Source organism: Anomaloglossus baeobatrachus, chromosome 1, assembly GCF_048569485.1.
Source record: "Anomaloglossus baeobatrachus isolate aAnoBae1 chromosome 1, aAnoBae1.hap1, whole genome shotgun sequence".
NCBI classification, from domain to species: domain Eukaryota; kingdom Metazoa; phylum Chordata; class Amphibia; order Anura; family Aromobatidae; genus Anomaloglossus; species Anomaloglossus baeobatrachus.
The window spans coordinates 947,875,400-947,888,241 of NC_134353.1; the positions used below are offsets into that span (position 1 = coordinate 947,875,400).

At 47.9% G+C, this 12,842-nt stretch overlaps 1 protein-coding gene across 1 annotated transcript in view; it reads right to left on the bottom strand.

Moving 5' to 3' along the window:
* LOC142257173 (uncharacterized) overlaps nucleotides 1-12,842 on the bottom strand; it is a 117,642-nt gene that overhangs the window by 13,892 nt on the left and 90,908 nt on the right. Inside the window, exons 8-11 of the mRNA XM_075329297.1 lie at nucleotides 4,208-4,384; nucleotides 4,002-4,125; nucleotides 3,853-3,920; nucleotides 3,549-3,651 (exon numbers count right to left, since the gene is read on the bottom strand). Coding sequence (XP_075185412.1) covers nucleotides 3,549-3,651; nucleotides 3,853-3,920; nucleotides 4,002-4,125; nucleotides 4,208-4,384 — 472 coding nt within the window. The remainder of the gene's footprint in view (nucleotides 1-3,548; nucleotides 3,652-3,852; nucleotides 3,921-4,001; nucleotides 4,126-4,207; nucleotides 4,385-12,842) is intronic.

Here is a 12,842-nt window from a genome sequence, read left to right on the forward strand (position 1 = left end):
TAAAGCTAACTCGAGACTAGTGTCATTTGTGAGCTCAGCCTGTAAACTGCTCATTGCCCAATTGTGGCGCACAACAAAGATACCCACCATCTCGCAGCTACTACTGAAAATTGACCAATTATACTACGCGGAAGAGCTCTCGGCCCTCTCACGACAGAATATGTTCTCTTTTATGCAAGTTTGGAATGCCTGGAAGGACTACAAGTCCAAACCCCCTTTTCTAGCAGCTGTTGCGCAGAAGACGCCATAAAGGACCCCAAGTCATCTCCTCCCCCTCATTAGAGGACTGAACGAGCTGATGACTTAGCACCGATTATATGGACATATGATGAATGGACCCTAGACCAACACCCTCTTCCTACTCCACCTCCCCCCATCTCTTCCCCCTTTCTCCAATCTCTTGGACCCCCTATCTCTCTTACTAAAACTGAGTTTCAGGTGCTATAAGGCTTCTCTCAGGAGTCTCAGTTACCCCCCCCTATATCCTAGCTTTTCTTATTTGTTTTTTCGAAAAAGAAAAAGGAAAAATCTGTTTTTATAATATTCCAGAGGGCGAGTTACGGTCTCGCTCACCTTCCACCTCCCGTCTGATATAAAGACTATCAATCGATTTGAGAATGTCACTCCACAGACGGCATCAGAACTGGAAGGCGGCTCAAGCAAATTAGTTCAATAGTGATATTAGATCTGACTATGCTTTCCGATGTTTGTATACTTTTTGTTTATAACTGTTCAATAAACAAAACATTAAAACAAACAGTTCACACAAACCGCAGATTCGGGAAGAAGGGGACCTCTGCCTGACCTCAGGAGGGGTGGTGCCTCCTCCCCGGACCTACAGAGGCTGTGATTGGCTGACGAATGCCGCTCACCCTATCACAGCCACTGTAATGTTTCAACTATTGAAAATGGCTGAAACATTGAAATTCATCCATGATCAGTGCAGCTATAACACTGATCATTGGCTGGAGCTCGGCAATCGCTGCTTCACCCGCTCCCAGCTGATTGGAGAGACCGTCCTTGTGACCAATCTCTCCAATCACCGTGGATCTGAGGCTGGTGACCACTCTCCTCAGCTTCACTCTGTCCATGGAAGCTGAGAAGAGCGATCCCTGTTAAGCCCCTGCCCCTGATCCCCCAAATCCACTGCCCCTGCCCCCGATCCGCTGCCACTGCCGCCGATACGCCACCGCTCTCCCACATCAGCCACTGCCGCCGATCCGCTACCGCTCTCCCACATCAGCCACTGCCGCCGATCCGCTGCCGCTCTCCCACATCAGCCACTGCCGCCGATCCGCTGCCACTGCCGCCGATACGCCACCGCTCTCCCACATCAGCCACTGCCGCCGATCCGCTGCCGCCCTGCTCTATCTGCTACCCCTCCTCCATCTGCCACCGCTCTCCCCATCAGCCATTGCCACTGCCACAGATCCGCCACCGCCCCCCCTCTATCTGCTGCCCCCTCTAGCCCCTCCCTTTCCCATCTGCCGCCGCGCGCTCCCATACTCCGCTGCGCCCTCTCCCATCCTCCATCCATCTGTTTTCCATCCCACCTTGTCCCCTCCCCCCCTTCCTTTTCGCAGCACATCCGTGCATGCGTCCTGATTTTTTTTTTCTTCTGTAAACTAAGAAAGAAATACAAATAAACTTAGTTTAGGGCCAGTAAAATTATACTGTAGTAATCGTCAACTACAGTATTTACTGAATATTGTAAGGGTCAGCCCAGTCCACACGTGAGAGCGATGCATATGGGGTCTCAAAGCATCATCTGGCACGGTCGCTCTCTTCCAGACAGGAGTGTGCGGCTGTGCTGGATGATGCGATGCGAGATTCGTGCATCGCTCTCACGTGTGGCACTTGCCTTAATGTCAGTTGTAGGCGATTTTTTTTTTTTTTTTACCGACGTCCGTATTTTTTATTTCGCCAAACTAATATTTTTTTGTATGGAAGGGGTCTAGTTTCCAAAATGGGGTCACATGTGGGGAAGTTCCATTGTTTAGGCACCTCAGGGGGTCTCCAAACGCAACATGGCGTCCGCTTATAATTCTAACCAATTTTGCTGTGAAACGGCGCTCCTTCTCTTCTGAGCCCCGCCGTGCGCCAAAACACTTACTTTCCACCACATATGAGGTATCTGTGTACTCAGGAGAAATTGCACAACACGTTTTATGGTGCATTTTTTTCCTGATACCCTTGTGAAAAAAAAAAAGCTACCTGCTTGAAATAACAATTTCGAGGTAAAAATAAAAATAAATAAAAAAATGTCATGGCTGAACATTATAAACTTTTGTAAAGCCTCCAGGGGTTCAAAGTGCTCACTAAACATCTAGATAAATTCCATGAGGGGTCTAGTTTCCAAAATGGGGTCACTTGTGGGGGAGCTCCATTGTTTAGACACCTCAGGGAGTCTCCAAACGCAACATCGCATGCGCTAATGATTCCAGACAATTTTGCTTTAAAAAAAAAATCAAATGATGCTCCTTCCCTTCCAAGCCTTCCCGTGCTCCAAAACAACTTATTTCCACCACATATGAGATATCGGTGAACTCAGGAGAAATTGTATTTATGATGCATTTTTTTCCTGATACCCTTGTGAAAATGCTAAATTTTATGGCTAAAGTAACATTTTTGTGTAAAAAAAAAAAAAAAGGGAATTTTTCATTTTTTCCTTCTACACCGCTTTGGTTGCTGTGAAGCTCCTAAAGGGTTAATAAACTAATTGGGTGTGGTTTTGAGCAGAATCAGGGGTGTAGATTTTAAAATGGGGTCACTTTTGGGTATTTTCTGTCACCTAGATTTCTCAAATCACTCCAAATGTGATGTGGTGACTAAAAATTTTTTTTTGTAAATTTTGTTGGAAAAATTAAAACTTGCTGATGAACTTTGAACCCTTCTAACTTCTAAACGAAAAAAAAAAATTGTTTCGAAAATCGTGCTGGTGTAAAGCGGACATGTGGGAAATGTTATTTAGTAACTATGTTGTGTGACATATCTCTCAGATTTATGAGCATAAAATTTCAAATTTTAGAAAATTTTCTACCATGCCTGATGAAGAGACCTGAGTAGTCTCGAAAGCTTGCAATTATTACCATCTTTTCAGTTAGCCATTAAAAGGTATCAACCACTGAGGACTCTCAGTTCTTTTAGAAAATTTTCAAACATTTCGCCAAATTTCCGAAATTTTCACAAATAAATGCAAAACATATCATCCTAAATTTACCACTGACATGAAGTACAATATGTCACGAAAAAACAATGTCAGAATCGCCAGGATCCGTTGAAGCATTCCAGAGTTATAACCTGTCAAAGTGACAATGGTCAAAATTGCAAAAAAAATGGCCGGGTCTTTAAGGTGAAAACAGGCTGGGGGCTCAAGGGGTTAAACGGCACGAGCAGATAACGATTCTACTCGTGCCCAGCAGGCACACATCTCACCTGTGAAAATATTATATTATATATCCACAATCTGTGACATCACATATAACAGTATCACATCATTATCAATCAATATTCTGCTGAAAAAGTGATTATACATCTAAGAGCCTCACCGGGGCGGTGATCTGTAGGAATCTCCTCGTTACTCCGCTGATCGCCCCTCACATTTCTCTCTGGAACAATAATAATGTGCAGATCTTTATACGGATCCAAAAGCTGCAAAACAAAATATTGTAGAAGTTACCGGGAATAATGGAGATAAGATCCGGACATGTGAGGTCTGTGGTCAGCTGTGATCCTGCCGTCTCCACCGCTCTCATTACACAAGTATAAAACATCTAATACTGGAGGAGAAAACAAGACTGAATACGAGGAGGTCACAGCCGTCTACACCTCATAGGGGAGATCTCCATCTACCTGAGGATCCTGTGGAGGAGGAGGAGGAGCGGGACATCTCTCTGGGGTCGTCCTCGTACTGGAGAGACCTGCAGGAGACACAGACAGGACGGACATCATTATTACATACAGATAATTATAGGCCGGGTGTATTCAGTCCTGTCTATTACCTGGTGATGTGCGGGGCTGGGGCTCCTCCATCATCACCTCCTTGTACCGCTCCTTGTGTCCTTCTAGATACTCCCACTCCTCCATGGAGAAATAGACGGTGACGTCCTGACACCTTATAGGAACCTGACAACACAATGATACCGTCATCACCCAGAATCCTCCAGGGCCGTCCTGTATAATGTCCCAGCATTCCCAGCAGTGCCACCTCTCCAGTCAGCAGCTCCAGCATCTTGTTGGTGAGTTCTAGGATCTTCTGGTCATTGATGTCCTCATGTATCCGGGGGTGAGGTGGAGGCCCCGGGATTGGGCTCAGGGTTCCTCCCCGTTCTTCAGACACAGGGACCTGACAGCGATCACTAGAGGTCTTCACTACTGTGTAATCCTGAGTGTGGAGACATTAATAATATCACTACAGACATTTCCAGAGTCCATCACCCCCCCGGTCATATCCTCTGTTATTCCCATAGATAATGGTGTAATGTGATGACATCAGAGCCTCTCACCTCCCCGGTCATATCCTCTGTTATTCCCATAGATAATGATGTAATGTGATGACATCAGAACCTCTCACCTCCCCGGTCATATCCTCTGTTATTCCCATAGATAATGATGTAATGTGATGACATCAGAGCCTCTCACCTCCCCGGTCATATCCTCTGTTATCCCCATAGATAATGATGTAATGTGATGACATCAGAACCTCTCACCTCCCCGGCCATATCCTCTGTTATTCCCATAGATAATGATGTAATGTGATGACATCAGAGCCTCTCACCTGTCCAGTAAGATGGAAGATGATCTCCAACGTGAGATTTAATATTTTCTCCGACATCTTGTCTCTGTTTTTATTCATCCTTCATGGGGGAATCCGGAAAAGTCTCTTATATTGAATGTTGAAACCTGAACGAAAAGATAAAGAAACAAGAGAAATTCATAGTGAAGCATAAAATAAGGATAAAATAAGGGCAGAATATTGGTCCTTCCTTTCCTTATCCCAAATATATCTCCTGATGAAGCACAGGAGAAACCCATGTTGGGGATGACAAGCACGGATGAAGACATCACCAGAGGAGATACTTTGATGAATATAATGTAGTGTGGGCTTAGTTGGATTTTGCGATACTTTTCTTTACGGAAGAGACCCAGTTCTGTCATATTATTGTCTTGTTTACTTTTACGGTCTAGCCGCCATTTCAATCACCGATTTCCAGTGCCGTTTCTCTATATATTGGTACTTAGTGGTCTAGCGGCCGCTCAACCGGTTTTCTCTGTTGGATGTGTTTTATCCATAAAGCTGCTTAACAAAAGTTTATTTTACTGATTACTCGAAGCTTCTGGCTTCATTTTAGGTTGAGCTTTAAAATGGTGAAGCCACTATTACACTATATATCTATGGACAGATTGTGGTTGGTATCATACTCTGACATCTTAGAAGGAGGGTCTGTCGCTACATTATGCTGGTCTCAGATGGGGGACCAAAAACCTGCTGACAAATTATCTTTAATTTGCATTTTATTGCATGAAATAAGTAATTGATACAATAGAAAAACATAAAATTGATATTGATATTAGTATCCTCCAGTATTGATACAATATCCTCCATACAGCTCTTCCTCAGATCGCTCCTCCATACAGCTCTTCCTCAGATCGCTCCTCCATACAAGCTCTTCCTCAGATCGCTCCTCCATACAAGCTCTTCCTCAGATCGCTCCTCCATACAAGCTCTTCCTCAGATCGCTCCTCCATACAGCTCTTCCTCAGATCGCTCCTCCATACAGCTCTTCCTCAGATCGCTCCTCCATACAAGCTCTTCCTCAGATCGCTCCTCCATACAAGCTCTTCCTCAGATCGCTCCTCCATACAAGCTCTTCCTCAGATCGCTCCTCCATACAAGCTCTTCCTCAGATCGCTCCTCCATACAAGCTCTTCCTCAGATCGCTCCTCCATACAAGCTCTTCCTCAGATCGCTCCTCCATACAAGCTCTTCCTCAGATCGCTCCTCCATACAAGCTCTTCCTCAGATCGCTCCTCCATACAAGCTCTTCCTCAGATCGCTCCTCCATACAAGCTCTTCCTCAGATCGCTCCTCCATACAAGCTCTTCCTCAGATCGCTCCTCCATACAAGCTCTTCCTCAGATCGCTCCTCCATACAAGCTCTTCCTCAGATCGCTCCTCCATACAAGCTCTTCCTCAGATCGCTCCTCCATACAAGCTCTTCCTCAGATCGCTCCTCCATACAAGCTCTTCCTCAGATCGCTCCTCCATACAAGCTCTTCCTCAGATCGCTCCTCCATACAAGCTCTTCCTCAGATCGCTCCTCCATACAAGCTCTTCCTCAGATCGCTCCTCCATACAAGCTCTTCCTCAGATCGCTCCTCCATACAAGCTCTTCCTCAGATCGCTCCTTCATACAAGCTCTTCCTCAGATCGCTCCTCCATACAAGCTCTTCCTCAGATCGCTCCTCCATACAAGCTCTTCCTCAGATCGCTCCTCCATACAAGCTCTTCCTCAGATCGCTCCTCCATACAAGCTCTTCCTCAGATCGCTCCTCCATACAAGCTCTTCCTCAGATCGCTCCTCCATACAAGCTCTTCCTCAGATCGCTCCTCCATACAAGCTCTTCCTCAGATCGCTCTTCCATACAAGCTCTTCCTCAGATCGCTCCTCCATACAAGCTCTTCCTCAGATCGCTCCTCCATACAAGCTCTTCCTCAGATCGCTCCTCCATACAAGCTCTTCCTCAGATCGCTCCTCCATACAAGCTCTTCCTCAGATCGCTCCTCCATACAAGCTCTTCCTCAGATCGCTCCTCCATACAAGCTCTTCCTCAGATCGCTCCTCCATACAAGCTCTTCCTCAGATCGCTCCTCCATACAAGCTCTTCCTCAGATCGCTCCTCCATACAAGCTCTTCCTTAGATCGCTCCTCCATACAAGCTCTTCCTTAGATCGCTCCTCCATACAAGCTCTTCCTCAGATCGCTCCTCCATACAAGCTCTTCCTCAGATCGCTCCTCCATACAAGCTCTTCCTCAGATCGCTCCTCCATACAAGCTCTTCCTCAGATAGCTCCTCCATACAAGCTCTTCCTCAGATCGCTCCTCCATACAGCTCTTCTTCAGATCGCTCCTCCATACATTATAAACAAATTAAAGGCATCAATGGACCTCATTGCATTGGTTCAGGACAACAACTACACTAAGCATGCAAACAGAAAAACAAACAAGGCTTTATATTTGCCCACATAACATCACATCTCCAAATCAGAATTGATTGGAAAAAAGCACAGGTATCAAGGTATGGAAAGAATATGTTTTTATTAAATATCAAAAAAGGAGCAAGGAGATGGAAAATACATGTAATACATATCTACATACATAATCACCAGTTTTTCTGTCTACCTATTCCGGCATGCACTGCAGCACTGTAAAGGCCGCTTTACATGCTGCGATATCGTTACCGATATCTCTAGCGTCCGTACCCACCCCAATCGGTTGTGCGACACGGGCAAATCGCTGCCCGTGGCGCACAACATCGCTCAGACTCGTCACACTACTTATCTGCCTAGCGACGTTGCTGTGACCGGCGGACCGCCTCCTTTCTAAGGGGGCGGTTCATTCAGCGTCACAGCGACGTCACTAAGCAGGCGCCCAATAGAAGCGGAGGGGCGGAGATGAGCGGGACGTAACATCCCGCCCACCTACTTCCTTCCTCATTGCCGGTGGCCGCTGGTAAGGTGAGGTTCCTCGTTCCTGCGGTGTCACACATAGCGATGTGTGCTACCGCAGGAACGACGAACTACATCATACACGCAGCAGCAATGATAATTGGGAATAGGGGGCATGTCACCGATTAGCGATTTTGAACGTTTTTGCGACGATTCAAAATCGCTCATAAGTGTCACACGCAACGATATTGCTAAAGCGGCCGGATGTGCATCACAAATTCCATGACCGCAACGGGATCGCTTGAGCAATGTCGTAGCGTGTAAAGCGGTTTTTAGTTGCGCAGGCGCAGTGACATACACGTTGCTGCAGCTTCCAGGCAGGATACACTGAGCACATACATATACACACACACGCCACCTACACAGTGTACAGCCATATATATACACGCACACAGCGTACAGCCATATACACAGACGCCACCTACACACAGAGTACAGCCATATACATACACACACACACACACACACACACACACACACACACACGGTGTGCAGAATTATTATGAGTATTTTGATCACATGATACTTTTTATACATGTTGTCCTACTCCAAGCTGTATAGGCTGAGAGCCAACTACCAATTAAGTAAATCAGGTGATTTTCATCTCTGTAATGAGGAGGGGTGCGGTGTAATGACTAACACCCTATATAAGGTGTGCTTAATTATTAGGCAACTTCCTTTCCTTTTGCAAAATGAGTCAGAAGAGAGATTTGATGGGCTCTGAAAAGTCTAAAATTGTGAGATGTCTTGCAGAGGAATGCAGCAGTCTTGAAATTGCCAAACTTTTGAAGCATGATCACCGAACAATCAAGTGTTTCATGGCAAATAGCCAACAGGGTCGCAAGAAGTGTGTTGGGCAATAAAAGGCGCAAAATAACTGCCCATGAACTGAGGAAAATCAAGCGTGAAGCTGCCAAGATGCCATTTGCCCCCAGTTTGGCCATATTTCAGAGCTGCAACGTTACTGGAGTATCAAAAAGCACAAGGTGTGCCATACTCAGGGACATGGCGAAGGTAAGGAAGGCTGAAAAACCACCACCTCTGACCAAGAAACATGAGATAAAACCTCAAGACTGGGGCAAGAAATATCTTAAGGCTATGTGCACACTAGAAAAACGGATTTTTGTGTACTCACTGTAAAATCGTTTTCTCTTAGCCATCATTGGGGGACACAGGACCATGGGTGTTATGCTGCTTATCCATAGGAGGACACTAAGTAGATGCAAAGATGTTAGCTCCTCCCCTGCAGTATACACCCTCTGGCCCAGCCAGGCTACTTCACTTTTAGTACACAAGCAGTAGAAGAACAAGTAACAAAAATAGTGAGTGAATACTGATAACAAAAAAGTACTGAGACAGAAAAAAGCTAAGGCTCAACAGGGCAAAAGGAAGGGTGCTGTGTCCCCCAATGATGGCTAAGAGAAAACAATTTTACAGTGAGTACACAAAAATCCGTTTTTCTCTGACGCCTCATTGGGGGACACAGGACCATGGGACGTCCTAAAGCAGTCCATGGGTGGGTAAACAAACGCAACCCAAGGACTAAAAACCAGTCCCAGATAGGAGAGTACCTATCTCAGTAGGCGCTCCTGGCTATCGTTTACAGAATTTTCCTACCTAGGTTCGCCTCAGCCGAAGCCTGGGTATGGACTCAGTAATGCTTTGAAACAGTATGTAGGCAAGACCAGGTCGCAGCCTTACACCTCTGTTCCACTGATGCCTAATGGCCCAAGAGGCGCCAACTGCTTGCGTGGAATGAGTCCGCAGCCCGCTAGGAATGGGCTTGAGTTGCAAGCGGTAGACCTCCTGGATCACAGAGCGAATCCAGCGAGCCAGCGTTGCCTATGAAGCTGCCTCTCCTTTCTTAAGCCTTTCAAGAATGACGAACAAGTAGTCTATCTTCCTAAAGGGGCTGTCCTGGGTACATAATATCTGAGAGCCCTCACAAGGTCTAGCGAATATAGAACCCTTTCCACCCTATGGACTGGGTGTGGACAAAAGGAAGGCAGAACAATGTCCTCGTTCATATGAAACGGGGAAGTAACCTTCGGAAGAAAATCCGGAAGGGGGCGTAGAACCACCTTGTCCCGATGAAAGATCAGAAGGGTTTGCGGCAAGAGAGTGCTGCCAGTTCTGAAACTTGTCTGATGGACGTAATCGCCACTAAGAATGTTACCTTCCAGGAGAGAAGAGCAAGAGAAGATTCCTTAAGAGGTTTAAAAGGGGACCTCTGGATACCGTCCAAAACGAGATTGAGGTCCCATGGGTCCAGCGACCGTTTATACAGGGAAACTAGATGGGAAACACCCTTGAGGGCAGTCTTGACTTGCGGATTGCAAGCTAGGCGGTATTGATAGAATACTGAGAGAGATGAAACCTGCCCCTTAAGGGAGCTGAGGGCCAACCCCTTTTGCAACCTGACTGCAAAAAAAAAAAAATCAAGAATTCTGGGGATCGCCAGAGGCATAGGTTGGACATTAGATTCCCTGCACTGGGAAAGGAAAGTTTTTCACGTATGGTGGTAAAAACGGGATGAAGGCCGGCTTTCGGGCACTGTACATGGTGGAGATGACCGCAGGAGAGAATCTCGCTCTTGTTAAAGTCCAGGTCTCAATGGCCAGGCCGTCAGCTTCAGGGCTCTGGAGTTCTGATGGGAAATGGGCCCTTGGGTCAGCAGGTCTGGGATGCTTACGAGGCGCCATGAGCAATTCTACTAATTCAGCATACCAGGCGCACCTGGGCTAGTCCGGTGCTATTAGTATCACCGGGACTCCTTCTGCCTTGATCTTCCTGATTACTCGCGGCAGCAGGGGCAGAGGCGAAAAACATGTAAGGCAGACTGAAACGACTTCAGGAGACTAGAGCATCCGCGCCAATGGACTGTGGATCACGTGACCTGGCTAAGAACGCGGGTACCTTTGCGTTCAACCTTGAGGCCATTAGATCCACGTCTGGTGTACTCCAGTGAGTGCAAATGTGTGGGAACACTTCTGGGTGGAGAAACCACTCTCCGGCGGCCAGGCCTTGGCGACTTAGAAGGTCCGCCGCCCAGTTCTCTACTCCCGGTATGTGTAATGCCGAAAACACAGTCCCCCGTCGATTCGGCCCAGGTGAGGATCCTGAGGACCTCGAGATAAGCTGTCTTTCTGCTGGTACCTTCCTGCCGATTGACATAGGCCACAGCTGTTGCATTGTCCAATTGGACCCGAATCAAAAACGACCTGCTAGCAGAAGGGGGGAATGACCTGAGCGTGAGAAGATTGCGCTGATTTTCAGGATGATTTCTGGGAAGGGAAGACTCCTGGGGTGTCCAATGTCCCGAAGCAATGTGGAGCCAGTACGCTGCTCCCCAGACTAAGAGGCGGACGTCCGTGGTCAGGAGTAGCCAGTCCACTTGGGGGAGAAAAACTCCTTCTCGATATGGAAGAGGACTGAAGCCACCAGCAAAGCGCATACCTGACTGAAGGTGTCAGGTGAAAAGTTCGTCCAAGGAAAAGGGACTCTTGACCCAGGCATCTAAAAGTGCAAGCTGCAGTGGGCGGTGGTGTGGCTAAGTGAGCAGCACTGCCTCTATAGCCGCCGCTATCCTACCTAGCACTCTCATACTGCATCGTATGGAGCGAGAGGAGTACGTAGAGGGCAGTGTACCGCTTGTTGTAGAGCAGTCGCCTTGTCTTGAGGGGAAAATATCAAGCCTCGAAGAGTGTCCAGGGACATGCCCAGGGAGGTGACGGATTTTGACGGGACCGGGGATGATTTGACTGGAGTCAGAAGCCGCCCTAAGCGGGATAGGGTGGCCACAGAGATCTGCATGCTGGTTGAGCCCTTGTTGAGGAGGTCATCCAAGCAAGGCAGAACAGCCACTCTCCTGGCGTGAAGGGCCCTCATGGCGGCCAACATGACCTTAGTTAAGACCCTTGGTGCTGTGGCAGAGCCGAGGGTAGGGCCACAAAAGAAAAAAAAAAAAAAAGTCCTGAACCGCGAAGCGGAGGAACTTTTGGTGAGCTGGAGCGATGGGTATGTGCAGGTACGTGTCCCTGATAGCTAGGGAGGCAAGGAATTCTCCTTCGACCATAAAGGTAATAATGGACCCTAGGAAGTCCATTCTGAATCTCCTTACGTGCACATGTTTGCTCAGGTGTTAGAGGTCCAGGATGGGACGAACTGACCCGTCCTTTTTTGAGGACCACGAGAGGTTGGAATAGAAGGCCTTGAACCTCTCCACGTCCGGAACAGGTACCATCACCCCCGCCGTTTGGAGGGAGTGGATTGCTGAGGAGAAGGCCTCGTGGTGTTTTGGAGCCTTTGAGGGGGGGGGGTTGAGAGAAAAGACTGACCAGGGGATCGGGTCCAGAATTCAATGTGGTAACCGGAAGACACAAGGTATCACACCCATTTGTGGTCTGAGGCGGCGGCCCAGATGGAGGAGGACGAGACTCCTCGGTCTTTGTCTAGACTGCCAGGACGAGGTGGACTCGGGGAGGGCTGAGAAGGTCGGGCCCTGCGTGTCTAGTAAAAAACATCCTGGGCTAGAGTTGGGGGAGGGAGGTACTCTTTTCCTCCCGTGGCGTCAGACAAAAAATAAAGAGCCTGTCCAGATGATCGGCAAACCATCGGTCTGGAAAGGAGTACTGTGTGAAGCTTCTTAGAGACCGACTCCGCTCTCCATTATCGGAACCAGAGGGCCTTACGGATGGCTATGGTATTTGAGGCGGCAATAACTGCGCAGGTAGCAGCGCCGAGGGAGGCCTGCATGAGGTACTCTGCTGCCGCAGCAATGTGAACTGTTACATCTGTGAGGGTCTGAGGGAAACTGGTAGTCCTGGTGCCTGTGCGACCCACACGGAAGGGGAGAGGGACCCGTGGCCTCGAAGGCAGAGTGATCGAGCTGCTCCACTTGTCTGTCTGTCGGGTCCTTGAAGGAGGATCCATCAAGTAAAAGACAAGAGTGGTCCTTCAGGCAGGCGGAAGCCGTGTGAGGGTCCACCGAGGCCGGATCAGCCCAGCCCTTAGAGACAGCTAAGCCAAAGGGGTACCGGGACTCCATGAGTTTACGGATACCGAAGCGGCGTTAAAATCTTTTTTTTTTTTGAGGTTTCTTCACCCTTTTAAA